This window comes from Hypanus sabinus, chromosome 13, assembly GCF_030144855.1.
Source record: "Hypanus sabinus isolate sHypSab1 chromosome 13, sHypSab1.hap1, whole genome shotgun sequence".
NCBI lineage: Eukaryota > Metazoa > Chordata > Chondrichthyes > Myliobatiformes > Dasyatidae > Hypanus > Hypanus sabinus.
Window position 1 is genome coordinate 54,403,951 of NC_082718.1, and position 17,754 is coordinate 54,421,704.

Here is a 17,754-nt window from a genome sequence, read left to right on the forward strand (position 1 = left end):
TTGTCTTTGACAAGAGCCCTGCCAAACCTGACGCCACTCCATAGGTCCAGATGCACTATCCTGAAAGAAACAGAGCGCCACCCGAGACTGGTATAGTGAAGTTAGTTATAGACTTATTTTTTTAAAAAAAATCAGGCAAACACTGTTATTGTGAGAGCATATTTATTTGAACATGGTCTATAAAGGGAAATTGGAAGTTTTTTTTTACTCAGAATCAGAAAAGGTTTATTATCACCAGCATGTATCAAGAAATTTGTTAGCTTAACAGCAGCAGTACAATGCAACATATGATAATATAGAAAGAAAAGTTATAGTAAGTATATGTATATTAAATAGATTAAAATATTCAGAACACAGAAGGAATATATATATATATATTTCGGCACCGAAACAGGCCTTTTGGCCCTCCATACACCTCTCATCCATGTACATGTCCAACTTTTTCTTAAATGTTAAAAGTGAACCTGCATTTACTATTTCATGTAGCAGTTCATTCCACACTCCCACCACCCTCTGTGTGAAGAAGAAGCACCCCCTGCCCAATGTTCCCTTTAAACTTTTCCCCCTTCAGCCTTAACCCATGTCCTCAGGTTTCTTTTTCCCCTAGCCTCAGTGGAAAAAGCCTGCTTGCATTCACTCTATCTATACCCATCATAATTTTATATACCTCTATAAAATCTCCCCTTATTCTTCTACGCTCCAGGGAATAAAGTCCTAACCTATTCAACCTTTCTCTGTAACTCAGTTTCTCAAGTCCCAGCATCATCCTTGTAAACCTTCTCTGCAATCTTTCAACCTTATTAATATCCATCCTGTAATTTGCTGACCGAAACTGCACACAATACTCCAAATTCAGCCTCACCAATGTCTTTTACAACCTCACCATAATATTCCAACGCTTATACTCAATACTTCGATTTATAAAGGCCAATGTACCAAAAGCTCTCTTTACGATCCTATCTACCTGTGACACCACTTTTAGGGAATTATGTATCCATATTCCCAGATCCCTCTGTTCAACTGCACTTCTCAGTGCCCTTATATTTACCTTGTATGTTCTACCTTGGTTTGTCCTTCCAAAGTGCAATACCTCACACTTGTCTGCATTAAACTCCATCTGGCATTTTTTAGCCCATTTTTCCAGCTGATGCAAATCCCTCTGCAAGCTTTGAAAACCTTCCTCACTGTTCACTACACCTCCAGTATCATCGAATTTGCTGATCCAATTTACCACATTATCATCCAGGTCATTGATATAGATGACAAATAACAATGGACCCAGTACTGATCTCTGTGGCACACCACGAGTCACAGGCCTCCACTCAGAGAAGCAATCCTCCACTACCACTCTCTGGCTTCTCCCATTGAGCCAATGTCTAATCCAATTTACTACCTCACTATGTATACCTAGTGACTGAATCTTCCTAAATGACCTCCCATGCGGGACCTTGTCAAATGCCTTACTGAAGTCCATGCAGACAACATCCACTGCCTTCCCTTCATCCACTTTCCTGATAACATCCTTAAAAAACTCTAATAGATTGGTTAAACATGACCTACCACACATAAAGCTATGTTGACTCTCCCTAACAAATCCCTGTCTATCCAAATACTTGTAGATCCTATCTCTTAGCATTCCTTCCAATAATTTACCAACTACTGACATCAAACTTACCAGCCTATAATTTCCCAGATTACTTTTAGAGCCTTTTTTAAACAAAGGAACAACATGAGCTATGCTCCAATCCTCCGGCACCTTACCCATAGATACCGACATTTTAAATATATCTGCCAGGGCCCTTGCAATTTCAACACTAGCCTCCTTCAAGGTCCAAGGGAATACTCTGTCAGGTGCTGGGGATTTATCTACTCTGATTTGCCTGAAGACAGCAAGCACCTCCTCCTCTTTAATCTGTATAGGTTCCATCACCTCACTACTTGTTTGCCTTATTTCCATAGACTCCTTGCCAGTTTCCTTAGTAAATACTAATTTCCTAATAGGAGATCTAATATTGCATCATCTCTAGTTGGTACCTCTATATATTGATGTAGAAAACTTTCAAAATTTCAGGAAAACTTTCCTGAATACATTTTACAAACTCTAACCCTTCTAGACCTTTAACAGTATGGGAGTCCCAATTATTATGTGGAAAATTGAAAATTAAAATCCCCTACTATCACAACTTCATGTTTCCTGCAGTTGTCTGCTATCTCTCTGCAGATTTGCTCCTCCAATTCTCGCTGACTTTTGGGTGGTCTATAATACAACCCAGATAACGTAGTCATACTTTTCCTGTGTCTCAGCTCCATCCTTACGGCCTCAGTAGACAAACCCTCTACTCTAATCTGTCCTGCCAAAGCACTGCTGTAACATTTTCCCTGACTAGCAATGCCATCCCCCAACCTTCATCCCTCTGCCTTTATCACGTCTGAAACATTGCAACCCTGGAACATTAAGCCTGCCCCTCCTGTAGCCAAGTTTCACTAATGGCTACAATGTCATAGTTCCATGTGTCAATCTACACCCTCTGCTCATTTGCTTTCCTAACAATACTTTTTGCATTGAAATAGACACACCTCAGAAGATTATTACCACCACACACAACCCTTCTATTTCTGACTTTGCATGAACTTTTAACATCACTTTTTTACCTCCGCTCCACTATCTGCTCTGGCACTCTGGTTCCCATCCCCCTGCAAATCTAGTTTATCCCTCCACAATTGCACTAGCAAACCTCCCTGCAAGGATATCGGTCCCCCTGTAGTTCAGGTGTAACCCGTCTCTCTTGTACAGGTCCCACCTGCCCCAGATGAGGTCCAAATGATCCTGAAATCTGAAACCCTGCCCCCTACACCAGTTCCTCAGCCAATTGCTCATCCTCCAGAGCATCCTATTCTTACCCTCACTGGCATGTGGCACAGGTAGCAACCCTGAGGTTATTACCCTCGAGGTCCTGCTATTTAACTTCCTACCAAGCTCTCTATACTCACTCTTCAGGACCTCCTCACTCTTTCTTCCTACGTCATTGGTACCGATGTGTACCATGACATCTGGCTGCTCACCCTCCCACTTCAGAATGCTGTGCATGTGATCAGAGGCATCCCTGACCCTGGCACGCGGGAGGCAACAAACCATCTGGGAGTCTCTGTCACGACCACAGAACCTCCTGTCTGTACCTCTAACTATCGAGTCCCCTATCACTACAGCTCTCCTCTTCTTCCACCTTCCCTTCTGCACTGCAGAATCAGACTCAGTGCCAGAGATCCGGCTGCTGTAGCTTGTCCCAGGTAGGTCACCCCCCAACAGTATCCAAATCGGTATACTTGTTGACTTGCTGTTAAGGGGAATGTCCACAGGGGAGCACTGCTCTGCCTGCCCTTTCCCCTCCCCTCACCTGATGGTAACCCAATTACCTGTGCCCTGGTCCTTTGGCATAAGTACATCCCTGAAACTACTATCTATAAACTCCTCATTCTCCCGAGTGATCCGGAGTTCATCCAGCTCCTGCCCCAGTTCCCTAACGCGTTAGGGGCTGCAGCTGGATGCACGTCTTGCAGGTGTTGTTGTCAGGAACACCAGAGGTCTCCCTGAGTTCCCACATCGTGCAAGAGGAGCATTCCAACATCCTGCCTGGCATTCTCTCTAAACTTGCTAGTTAAAAAATAGAATGCGAGAAAAAAAATCAACAACTTACCGGAACCTACCCTCGCCTCTGCCTGTTCATGCCAAAGCCCGTTGAGCCAAAGCCATCCCAGTCCGACTCAGTCCACTCCAACGATGTCCGCTGCGCTAGACAAAGCTTCTTTTATAGTGTGCTAGCTGACCGACTGTATTCAGCTCATCTGCTCCCAATTGGTTGGCCGTTTAAAAAAACTGAAAAAGCCTGTGAATCCTCTCCTTCTCAAGCTCTGACGATGGCCACTTCGCTAGATGAAACTTCTTTTATAGTGCACTAGCCGACCGACTGTCTTCACAGCTGACTATATATTTACAACTTTCTGTGGATTCTTTTGGTTCTGTGCAGTAGCACTCCCTTACGAGGCAATGATGCACCCCGTCAGAATGCTCCCCATGGTACATTTGTAAAGGTTTTAGAGAGTCTTAGTTGACAAACCAAATCTCCTCAAACTCCCAATGACATATAGCCACTGTCTTGCCTTCTTTATTGTTGCATCGATAATGTTGAGACCAGGTTAGGTCCTCAGAGATCTTGACACCCAAGAACTTGAAATTGTTCACTCTCTCCACTTCTGATCCCTAGGATTGGTTTGCGTACAGTTTCATGTTACATTGATCTAAAGGGGGAGGAAGTGTAGTGTATAGATCCAGTTCTGATAGCATGATGACTCTCCTTAGCACTAATTATTGACTGATAACTTACCCATGCATGTTCATTTGTTGCTCTTTCTGCAAAGTGAACATACAGGTTAACTTCACCTCCAAGTGTGTCCCTTTATTTATTTGATATGTAGTTGTACACACAAAACAGCCAGTACAAATCTAAACTGACCAATTCATACCAGCAATCTCCCCTCAATCTTGCAGTTCAGGTGAAGAGGCACCTCTGAAATCCCAGCTCTCCATTTCCCTCCACGGGTGCTGAGCAAACTGCCAAGTTTCTCCAGCACATAGTTTTTTTTTGCTATCTTTGGGACTTGGGAGGAAATTGGCACAACTGATTGAATCTACAGTCACAAGGAGGATGTGTGAACACCAGACAACACCAAAGGTTGGGGGTGAAGTGGAGTCTCTTGCCATGAAGCAGCAGCCTCACTAGTTACTCTACTGTAACATCTATCCAAACAACTTCTGAAACTTTTTATCTATTTTGTAAAGGCATAGAAGAATTTGCAAGAATTACAAGGACAAGTACAAACTGTTTATTTTGTAACTCTCTCCATGACGAACAAGATTTAGTGACTTTTTAAAATCTATTTTGTGATTATAAGTTCAAACACTTGGCAGCTTTGTGAAACAGGATCTCTTTGGTATTAATTCAGGTGTCCAATCTTATTAGTATGTTCTCTCTCAATACCATAACAAACCAATATTTTCTACTACTTTATTTTTACTAGGTCCCAGCATTTTTTCTGGAGTGAATTTGAGAGCCTTCTGGCATTTAATTGGAAGTCGGCATCCAAGGTTTGTGTGGCTGGTGGTATGAATGAACCAGTTTCAATCCAATTTAGTTTCAAATCTTCCTCATTGCTTCTTCTTGTGCAGGGCATTGCGCAGGCCGCACATTTAAGTGAAGATGTGCTCACAAGAGGAAGCCATGTAATTTAAAAGACTTACTGGCACTACTTTGCGTTTTGCTAATTGGATGGTTAACATTTGATGCAGTCACTTGGAGTACATACAAATGAAGGGTGTAGAAAGTATTTGTAATAATTAGCCCGGCAAGTACCAACTGTTGGTTTTCCTAAATCTCCAGAAAACGTATAAGATTTAGCGTTGATCACCATCGACTCCCTCGGATTATCATGCATGCAGAACTAGAGTGTTGGGTGAGTGTCAAAGGTACGATTAATAAATTGCATTTTTATGCAGGTTCCTTATCAACGCCATTCTCTGTCCCACCGAAAAAAACTCTTCCTTTTTATATTATTTAGTAACTTAGATTTTGGCTGTGAACTTCGCTGCTTCCTTTTGTAACGCGCAGATAGAATATGGGTCATTTGTGCTCGGCATGTAAACCTCCTGAAGGCTGATGAAAGGAAAACTCGCCCGGCGCAAATACGAGTCAGGACACTGGGGTCCGAGGTGGTGGAATATGTACCCAAAGGACATCATACTGTCCACCCGGCTTTTCGCTGCCTCATGGGGGGGGGGGGTGGGGTGGGGGGGTGATAATTCTTTTTTTGAGATAATCGAATGCAATAATTCTGCTGTAGGAAAAGTAGTTAAAACGTTCTAGAGCTTCAAAATTGAATACGTAGTTTGAAATAATCCATCTGACTACTTACATAGTTAAGTTGTCCTAATTCCTCCCTAATAATTTGAACTGAGGCACATTTGTATAAGGAGATCACCGTCTACAAATCCTTAACCCGTGTCCACCTTTCTCAGTACTTCTTGAGACTGGTCAACGTTGTTCCCTAAGAAATCTCGTGAGGTTTTAACACATCTAGGAGGATTTTAGTCTTATCGGTGGGCTAGCGGAATGCATTTGTACATCGATCAGAGAACACGGGTGTGGCCGATCTTGAGAATGGTTCCCAATTAAAGGCTGGATTTCCCTTGATTAAGGGAAGCAGCGGACATTGGATTTCAAGGGTTAAATTTAAGAGGCATTTCACTGTGTTGATCATTAACCGAGCTGGTGAGGGTTCACTGTAGAGTCGGATGCTCAAAAGGTCCATCTACCCTTTGATACGAGTTACAAGGAAGGTAAGTTTTGATTTGCTTCGCGCGTGACTGAATAATTCCTCTTATGCCAATTTGTTTAATTCTCAATGAAAAAGAAATTAATTTGTGTTTTGTATTTATGTAGAAGCCTCTTTTAGATGTTCTCTTATTAATCTTGTAGCCCCAAATTTTCTCACAAACGTTCACATAACATATCCGCTGTTTGAAGCGCCAGGATGGAAAATCCGCTCAAGGGGAAGTTAGATAAAACGATTTATTCCCCATCTGCAAAAGAGAAACGCTCCTGTTTTAACAACTTGAAGGTATGGAAATATTAATGTGTATTTTTGGGGTACAAACCTTGCTGTTTTATGGGTTCATATGGTTCAATCCCAGATGAAGCAATTTAAGCATTTTTATCAATAAAATACTATAGCGATATACCTTTTTAAAATTGTGGTTGGTATCCAAGACTTGAAATGGATGTTTTATTTTCCCTTCTGGGTGAGAAGGGAAAATCATCTTTTTTGTTTTGCTTGATGTTAAAGTTCAGTTCTTGCAACACTATGTTTGTATTGAGAGCTTGTTATTTGCCGAAATAACTTTGACAGTGACGTTAAGCCAAAATGATTGTGGCAAAGCAAACTCCAAATGCCAGCGTTTGAAATGACCTTTTGTCATAACCTCTATGGTTGTCCAAGTTTAGTTCAAATCTGATGTGATATATTGGTCTGAAGTCCTAATTAATTTGCCAAATCAGAGCGGATTAACAAAATTACATGGAATTATTGTAACATCAGAAACCATTCAATGCATCCACTCCGTGCCAGCCCTCTAGCAATCTTTTCAGTGCCAATTGCCCAGTTTTCTAATTTTATCTAATGGGCACTTCCAAATGGTTGGCATAGCACTGCTGTCTCGGTGCCCCAGGGAGCTGGATATAATTCTGACCTTGACTGCTATCTGTTTGGAGTTTGCAGGTTCTCACATGGTTTTCCTCCAGGTGCTGCAGTTTCCTCCCACCACCTGAAGTTACTGGTTAGTTGGCCTCTGTACATTACCCCTTAAGGCAGCTAACTGAACAGCCAACCAGAGAGGAAGTGAGAGACATATGAGAGAGAAAGGACTGGAGGAAAATAAGAGAGGTGATGGGACTTTGGCTTGGTCTTCTGGGAGCTAGCATGGACATAGGGTGAATGGGTTCCTGTTGTAGTAAATAACTAAGTGACATTTGGAAGTACTGATTGAAGTTTCTATTACTCTTTCAAGCAAAGTGTTCTGGGTGTTAACTGTTGTAATTTCAACAAAGTCGCCAGAGAGACGATGAAGCTACTGGATGCAAAAGTGTTTTATTCAACAAAATGCAACACTCTCTGAGGAAGAGGCCTGTTTGACCCAATATCACATGACATTTTTATATGCTAAAGAACAAAGGTAGCAGCAGGATGATTCTATAGTTACAATTACCTACAATGCTTCCTTTGAATTATATAGACCTTTCACACCTCCTTTGCACCACAGTCCAGACACTCAATTTATGTTAATCACCATTATCTGGTTCTCAATTCATTGCAGTCTGCAGCTCTCGGAAACTATTGTCCAACACTGAATTTTACATTTGATTTACAATCCATGTTCAGGTCTAAAGATTGTTTGCTGAAGGTAATATTTGCTGCATACGCTAACACCAGACAGTACCTCCTCTTGGCCCTTCTGGACAAAAATAAGTTTATTTCAGCAAAGGTGATTCTCCTCAGAGAGAATCCAATCAAATAGGACAAAAAAAATGCCTTGTACTTTGGAACCTGTTCTCCAATTACCGATGCACACTTACATCTAGACTATTGTTACTAATGGCTACCTACAACAGAGATTGGTCCAGAAATTTGGCCAACAGTCTCTCAAATGCAGCTTTGTCATTTGTATGCCTGTTGCCTTCTTCCCTGCTGGCCAATTGCAGTTTAATCACATTCTTTATCTTCACCTTGGCATTTTCTAATAGCTGATACTCTGCAGTGGCTATCAGTGTTAAGGCTGATTTATACTTTTGCGTCACATCTACAGTGTACCCTACACCGTACCCTACACTGTTGAGTGACGCGCACCTCCCCAAAAAGGTAACTCATGTGTCGCGGCGATGCAGACCGCAGCAGCTGTGATTGGTCCGCATGGTGGCATTGCATTTCCACCTACGCATTTCCAGTTGCTTCTTCTCCACCATGTCTGTACACCGATGCAAAATGGATGAACCAAATCGTCAAATCTACCTGCCGATATGTGAAAGTGTTTGAAATGCATTTCTTCGTCCATGTCTCTCATGAAGAAACTCAACACAGTGGCATAGAAACCCACCGCCAACTAGAGTTTTTGGCGCACACCAATGCATGCTCGCTACAATGTACGCCTACACAGAAGTGTAAATCAGGCCTATGGCATAGCTCATACACAGAACTATAAATCAGCCCTTCCTCTCTGGGCAGTGGCACCAGCTAGTTAAATGTATTAGGCTCACAGGCCCACTCCAATGTACAGGAGGGTTGGGGTGCTGTCTTTCTGAATGACTGCAATGACCTCACCCCAGTGGTACCTCCTTCTGGACTGTCCATTTGATTGCTGGCCCAACCACTGAAAGGGCCCAGCTCATTTGTACTCAATCCCCATTCAGCCAGGGTTGACTCTGCCTTCAGATGCTGCTTATCTATTTTCTTTCTCAGTCAGCCCCACCATCAACATTGTGGAACTTGACTTTAGCCAAATGTTTTTCTATACTGAGCTATACAACTAATCATCTGCCGTCAGCCACCAGCCTTCATTACAGAGTACCATTACTGGTATACTTTAACATGCTGTTTGTGCTTGTCTTCATGCTTTCTCAGTGTCCTCTGCCTTCACGTTTACTGTGGGTCTGTTTCCATCAGCTATGATCAGGTCTGATGCAGCCCACTAGTGTCCATCACTTGGATTCTCTGCAATGATACTATTATAATGAATCTCTACTTCTATCTGTGAGGGCACCAAGAAGGTGGGTCATAAGGTTTAACTTGAGTTATTGTTTCCACGGGCTGCCTCAGAGACTACACCAACACAAGTGTTTTGTCCAGAGTATCACCTGCGGTTCTATTCACTTGGGAGTGAAACATGTCTTTTCTACCAGCTCCCTTTCCATGACTGGTTGCCTGGTTGTGAGAGGACCATTCTCTCTGTCTGTCTCTGCTCCTTTGCTTGATTGTTCAATGTGTTTCCCTGGTTACAGTTCTCTTTCACGTCTCCATACATTTTTTTTCTAAACTGGCAGCTGTAGTTTCCTTCTGTACTCTTGTTATTTCTGTTGCTTCTTGTTCCTCTGCTAACTTGTCATACTGTTATCTGCCCACTTGTTCCTTTTCTGCCCCTTACGATCCCCTTTCTGCTGGGCCTTTACTGTGATCACTGCTACCTTCTCAGGCAGCTGCTCTACATATAAAAGATCCTTACTGTGCTTGGCTCCATCCCTTTGGATCTCCTGACATGATTCCCACACATTGCCCTGTCTCTCCTCCCTGCTTGGAGCTGTTGTCTCTCTGTGGGCTGTGTTAACTTCTCTGTGGGTCACAGATGTTTGCTCTTCCTGTCTTGTCCATGTAATTTCTCTTTTTCCTGAGTCTATGATAGCACCTGCCTTATTCAGTGTGTCTATCCCCAGGATAGTACCTTCATTGTATGGGCACACTTAGAAATTGACAGGAAGCTGCTCTCCCTCAATCTCAAGTACCTGGGGCTGACCTCTTTCTGCTCTCATTGTTTCACCTCCTGCACTGGTAGTGTAAATTGCCTCTCTAGTCACGGGCAAGGGTAGATCAGTTATTGATGCTGATGACTACGTGTCCACTAACATTGCACATTGCTGGCCCCCAAATAAACGACTTGTGTATATCCACGGGTGACCACCACTGGCAATAGAGGCTACCGTCAGCCAGTTGTCTGACCTGACCAGCTTTATAATCTGGTCAGCATTAAAATCAGAAAGAGAGGGTGCTGTTGTGGATTCTGCCTGCTTGGTGAGTGACTCTTACACTTGCTCTCTTTTCAGGACACTGCCTCCAACTGTGGCCTGAGGGGTCACAGCTATGAAAAATCATCTCCTTTACCCTTTGATGCATGTTCCAACAGTCTCCTGCTACGTTGCTGGTCACAAAACCTCTGTGACATCACAGCTTCTTCCTCCAGTACAGCCACTTGACGGCTTATTCCCCTTCTCCAGTCTGGTCTATCTCAACAGCCCATGTCGCGGAGTAGGTCGATCCCCTCGCCATCCCCAAGTCTAAAACGATGAGCTGAGATCACGTCTTTCTCCACTATTTTCAGAAAGACTGAGTGATCTCTCCCTGTATATTCCTCAATGATCAATATTTCCATTCTGTATAATCCATGGAAGGCTCACTGGTTTTCTGAACTAATTACTTTATCATTTCCCAGTTACTCACACTTCTCCCACCCTTCCCCCAGTCACTACCTCACTTACCCCCCCACCCCTTTTTTAAAAAAAACAATAGACAATAGGTGCAGAAGTAGACCATTCGGCCCCTCGAGTCTGCACTGCCATTCTGAGATCATGGCTGATCATTCACTATCAATACCCAGTCCCTGCCTTGTCCCCATATCCCTTGATTCCCCTATCCATCAGATACCTATCTAGCTCCTTCTTGAAAGCAGTGGTATCTCCCTTCATTGCTGGCCTTCCTGGCAGCTGTCCGTGTACTATCAGCCTGGGCCATACTATCCTACATATTCTTCAGGCACTTCACTTTTACCAACATGTGTATATTTTTGGCGCGTATCTGGTTTTCAATCTCATTTTGCCTGGCCACCATTATTGCCATCCCAACAGGTATATCCAGGTATAACTTCTCCCTCATATCTCCATGCAAGTTCCCATATTGCACAAACTATAAATGATGGATTAAAACTTAAACAGTACAGACTTAAAACCACAGAGTAAGTGCTCTGCAATCTGCCACTTGTGTGTGACTGCACTTATAATGCCCACTGTGTTCCTTTGTATTGAAACTGTGTGTGCAAATATATCTGCCAAAATACAGCTCTGGGAGTGAGTACGCGTGCACTCCACTGGCAAACCAAACAGTCGGTAACCAACTCTGTCTCAGCAAATTACCGCACAAATATTTATTCTCTTGCATAAGTACACGTGCCTCATGACTTTTAGCCATATAACCATATAACAATCACAGCACGGAAACAGGCCATCTCGGCCCTCCTAGTCCGTGCCGAACTCTTAATCTCACCTAGTCCCACCTACCCGCACTCAGCCCATAACACTCCACTCCTTTCCTGTCCATATTCCTATCCAATTTTACCTTAAATGGCACAACTGAACTGGCTTCTACTACTTCTACAGGAAGCTCATTCCACATAGCTATCACTCTGAGTAAAGAAATACCCCCTCATGTTTCCCTTAAACTTTTGCCCCCTAACTCTGAAATCATGTCCTCTTATTTGAATCTCCCCTACTCTCAATGGAAACAGCCTATTCACGTCAACTCTATCTATCCCTCTCACAATTTTAAATACCTCGATCAAATCCCCCCTCAACCTTCTATGCTCCAATGAATAGAGACCTAACTTGTTCAACCTTTCTCTGTAACTTAAGTGCTGAAACCCAGGTAACGTCCTAGTAAATTGTCTCTGCACTCTCTCTAATTTATTGATATCTTGCCTATAATTCGGTGGCCAGAACTGTACGCAATATTCCAAATTTGGTCTTACCAATGCCTTGTACAATTTTAACATTACATCCCAACTTCTGTACTCAATGCTTTGATTTATAAAGGCCAGCGTTCGAAAAGCCTTCTTCAGCACCCTATCTACATGAGACTCCACCTTTAGGGAACTATGCACTGTTATTCCTAGATCTCTCTGTTCCTCTGCATTCCTCAATGCCCTACCATTTACCCTGTATGTTCTATTTGGATTATTCCTGCCAAAATGTAGAACCTCACACTTCTCAGCATTAAACTCCATCTGCCAATGTTCAGCCCATTCTTCTAACCGGCATAAATCTCCCTGCAAGCTTTGAAAACCCACCTCATTATCCACAACACCTCCTACCTTAGTATCATTGGCATACTTACTAATCCAATTTACCACCCCATCATCCAGATCATTTATGTATATTACAAACAACATTGGGCCCAAAACACATCTCTGAGGCACCCCGCTAGTCACCGGCCTCCATCCTGATAAACAATTATCCACCACTACTCTCTGGCATCTCCCATCTAGCCACTGTTGAATCCATTTTATTACTCCAGCATTAATACATAAAGACTGAACCTTCATAACTAACCTTCCATGTGGAACTTTGTCAAAGGCTTTGCTGAAGTCCATAGAGACTACATCCACTGCCTTACCCTTGTCAACATTCCTCGTAACTTCTTCAAAAAATTCAATAAGGTTTGTCGAACATGACCTTCCACGCACAAATCCATGCTGGCTACTCCTAATCAGATCCTGTCTATCCAGATAATTATTAATACTATCTCTAAGAATACTTTCCATTAATTTACCCACCACTGATGTCAAACTGACAGGTCTATAATTACTAGGCTTACTTCTAGAACCCTTTTTAAACAATGGAACCACATGAGCAATACGCCAATCCTCCAGCACAATCCCCGTTTCTAATGACATCTTAAAGATCTCCGTCAGAGCTCCTGCTATTTCTACACAAACTTCCCTCAAGGTCCTGGGGAATATCCTGTCAGGATCTGGAGATTTATCCACTTATAAATTTTTTAAAAGCGCCTGTACTTCCACCTCTTTAATTGTCATAGGTTCCATAACTTCCTTACTTGTTTCCCACACCTTACACAATTCAATATCCTTCTCCTTAGTGAATACCGAAGAGAAGAAATCGTTCAAAATCTCTCCCATCTCCCTCGGCTCCACACATAGCTGACCACTCTGATTCTCTAAGGGGCCAATTTTATCCCTCACTATCCTCTTGCTTTTAATATAACCGTAGAAACCTTTCGGATTTACTTTCACCTTATTTGCCAAACCAACCTCGTATCTTCTTTTAGCTTTTCTAATCTCTTTCTTAAGATTCCTTTTACATTCTTTATATTTCTCGAGCAATTCCTTTACTCCATGCTGCCTATATCTATTGTAGACATCCCTCTTTTTCTGAACCAAATTTCTAATATCCCTTGAAAACCATGGTGCTTTCAAACCTTTAACCTTTCCTTTCAACCTAACAGGAACATAAAGATTCTGTACCCTCATAATTTCACCCTTAAATGACCTCCATTTCTCTATTACATCCTTCCCATAAAACAACTTGACCCTATCCACTCTCTCTAAATCCCTTCGCATCTCCTCAAAGTTAGCCTATCTCCAATCAAAAATCTCAACTCTAGGTCCTGTCCTGTCCTTCTCCATAATTATATTGAAGCTAATGCTATTGTGATCACTGGACCCGAAGTGCTCCCCAACACATACATCTGTCAGCTGACCTATCGCATTCCCTAACAGGAGATCCAACACTGCCCCATCTCTAGTCGGTACTTCTATGTATTGTTGCAAAAAACTATCCTGCATACATTTCACAAACTCTAAACCATCCAGCCCTTTTACAGAATGAGCTTCGCAGTCTACGTGTGGAAAATTAGTATCTCCGACAATCACCACCTTGTAAGAGTCACCACCTTGTAAGACTTTTGTAAGAGTATAAGATATAGGAGCCACGAGTCATGACATTCAGCCCATCGAGTCTGCTCCGCCATTCAATCATGGGCTGATCCAATTCTTCCAGTTTTCTCCACTCCCCTGCTTTCACCCTATACCCTTTGATGCTCTGGCTAATCAAGAACCTATCTATCTCTGCCTTATCTGTCTCTGGTCTCACGAGTGCCTTATGAAGCTTCAATATCACATCCCTGCTATATATTCCAAACCTCTAGAAATGATTGCCAACATTCTCCTTCTTCACAACCGACTCAATCTGGAGGTTAACCTTTGGGGTATCCTGCACAAGGACTCTCAAGTCTCTTTGCTTCTCTGCATTTTGAATTCTCTCCCCATCTAAATAATAGTCTGCACGTTTGTTTCTTCCACCAAGGTACATGACCATACACTTTCCAACATTGTATTTCATTTGCACTTCTTTGTCCATTCCCCTAAACTATGTAAGTCTCTCTGCAGGCTCTCTGTTTCTTTAACACAAACCACTCCTCCACCTATCTTTCTATCATCGGTAAATTTAGCCACAAATCCATCAATACCATAGTCCAAATCATTGACCTACATCGTGAAAAGCAGTGATCCCAATATCGACCCCTGTGGAACTCCACTGGTAACCAGCAGCCAGCCAGAATAGGATCTTGCAAAGCAGGCTCATGTGAGGCACCTTGTCAAAGGCCTTCTGAAAAATCCAAGTACACCATGTCTACTGCATCTCCTTTGTCTATCCTGCTTGTAATTTCCTCAAAGAATTGCAGTAGGTTTTTCAGGCAGGATTTTCCTTTCAGGAAACCATGCTGACTTTGGCCAATCCTGTCATGTGCCTCCAGGTACTCTGTAATCTCATCCCTAACAATTGATTCCCAACCACTGATGTCAGGCTAACAGGTCTGAAGTTTCTTGTCTGCTGCCTCCCACCCTTAAATAATGGAGTAACATTTGCAATTTTCTGGTCATCCGGTACAATGTCAGGATCTACCAGTTCTTGAAAAATCATCGTTAATGCCTCTGCAATCTCTCCAGCTACTTCCTTCAGAACCCAAGGCTGCATTCCATCAGGTCCAGTAGATTTATTCACCTTCAGACCATTAAGCTTCCTGGGCACCTTCTCAGTCATAATTTTCACTGCACATACTTCACTTGCTTGACACTCTTGAAAGTCCAGTACACTGCAGATGTCTTCCACTATGAAGACTGATGCAAAATATGCATTCAGTTCCTCTGCCCATTCTGAATCTCTCAATACAATATCTCCAGTGCCATTTTGTACTGGTCCTATATCTACCCTCGACTCTCTTTTATCCTTTATATACTTGAAACAAAAGTTTTTCGTATCTTCTTTAATATTGGTCACCAGCTGCCTCTCATAATTCATCTATTCCTTCCAAATAACCTTCTTGGTTTCCTTCTGCAAGTTGTTAAAAGCTTCCCAATCCTCTATCTTCCCATTAGCTCTGGCTTCCTTGTAGGCCCTCTCTTTTGCTTCTACTTTGGCTCTGACTTCAAGGTAGTGTCCTTCTTCCCTTTTGAAAATGTCTTCTTATTTGGAATATATCTGTCTTGCACTTCCCCTTTTTTTTTGCAGAAACTCCAGCCATTGCTGCTCTGCTGTCTTTCCTGCAAATGTCCCTTTCCAGTCAACTTCAGCCAGTTCCCCTCTCATGCCATTGTAATTTCGTTTATTCTACTGAAATACCAACACAGTGGATTTTATTTTTCCTCTTCAAATTTCAATGTGTACTCAAGCATATTATAATCACTGTTCCGTAAGAGTTCCTTAACCTTAAGCTCTTTTATCACCCCTGGATCATTGCACAATATCCAATCCAGCACAGCCAATCCCCTAGTGGGCTCAACAACAAGCTGTTCTAAAAAGCTATCCCTCAGACACTCTACAAATATTCTCTCTTGAGGTCCAGTACTGACCTAGTTTTCCCAATCCACTTTCATGTTAAAATCCCCAACGATTATCATGACATTGCCTTTCTGACACCCCTTTTCTCTCTCCTTCTGTAATTTGTAATCCACATGCTAGCTGCTGTTTGGAGGCCTGAATATGACTGCTGTCAGCGTCCTTTTACCCTTCCCATTTCTTAACTCAACCCATAGAGACTCTACAACTTCCAATCCTATTCATCTCTGTTCAATTATTTAATATTTCTTATATACAGAGCCACACCAGCCCTCCTGCCTACTAATCTATCTTTGCAATATACTGCATATCCTTGGACATTCAGCTCTCAATGGCAGACATCCTTTAGCCAAGTTTCAGAGATGGCCACAACATCATATTTGCCAATCTGTGGCTGAATTCCAAGATCATCCACTTTATTCCTTGTGCTGCGTGCATTCAAATACAACACTCTCAGTCTGGTACTTGTTGCTTTCTGTTTTAATTGCACCATGCCTCTACTGCCCTGTAACTCATGCCATTGACATTGATTAAGCCTCATCTCCTGCCTGTTATTTCTATAATTTCTGTTGCACACTATCTTTGATTTATTTCTCTTCTCCCCTTCCTCAGCCCTATCACTCCAGCTCCCATCCCCCTGCCAAATCAGTTTAAACCCTCCCTAACAGCTCTGTTAAATGTGCCCTATATCTGCTAGGTCAGCTCTGTGATGTGTTTGTGATAATTTGTGATCCCGTGGTCACCAACGCGAACAGATCCAAGAGTGTGTGCTACTTTTAAAACTACTCACCACCTAGATGGCTGAGATTGATGAACAAATAATGGGTCATGAAGGCATCCTGGATGAGTGCCTATCTGTAGTTAAAATCACTGGAGAGACACTGAAGCTAATAGATACAGAAGAGCTTTATTCACCAAAATGAGACATTCTCAGAGGAAGAGGCCTGCTTGACCCAATATTATATGGCATTTTGTTTGTTAAAGATCAAAAGTAGCTGGAGGACACATCTATAGTTACAATCTATCTACAGTGCTTCCTTTGAATTACATATAATTTTCGCACCTCCTTCTTTGCACCCACACTCCAGACACCCAAAGTGGATGTTAATCAGCGCTGTCTGGTTTTCAGATAACTGGTGTCCATAATACCAGGAAACTATTGTCCATGCATCTTAAATATAATTTACAATCCATGTTCAGGTTTAAAGATTGGCTGCTGAAGTTAAAATTTGTTATATACCCTAACTTCAGTATATGCCCTAGCAATAGCCACTCAGTTTTGAGAGACATTGCTTTCCCTTCCATCTTACTGTACCTTACACCCATAATTTTAAATTGGTATCCCCTAGTCCCTGAACTATGACTTGTCCAAACAAGTCATGATCTTGTATACCACCATTGAACATCAAAATTGTTCTTGCTGTAAGAAAATCCTGGCTTCTTTCATCTAAACTTGGAGCTCAAATCCCTTATCCTTGGATCTATTCTTGCCCATGCTTGGGACTTCACATCATTCCTATAATGGAAAGTTCTCATGTGTAGGTTGTACTCATTTTTTAAGTTACTTATAACATCCATGTTTTTATATTTGATGCATCTGTAAAATTCAGAGTTCCATATACTTCCTCCATCAACATGTTTTGCCAATTTCAGATTTTTCACTTGCATCTCTTGGGTCTATACATTCCTATACATGATGTAGAAATGTTCAATTTAGAGCCCTAAAGCACTATGCATAGAAATAGACCCTTTGCCC

The 17,754-nt window shown here is 42.2% G+C and overlaps 1 protein-coding gene across 1 annotated transcript in view; it reads left to right on the plus strand.

Moving 5' to 3' along the window:
* The first annotated feature begins 6,585 nt into the window (after positions 1 to 6,585).
* slco1c1 (solute carrier organic anion transporter family, member 1C1) overlaps positions 6,586 to 17,754 on the plus strand; it is a 62,215-nt gene continuing 51,046 nt past the window's right edge. Inside the window, exon 1 of the mRNA XM_059986785.1 lies at positions 6,586 to 6,672. Within this exon, the coding sequence (XP_059842768.1) occupies positions 6,586 to 6,672 (87 nt within the window). The remainder of the gene's footprint in view (positions 6,673 to 17,754) is intronic.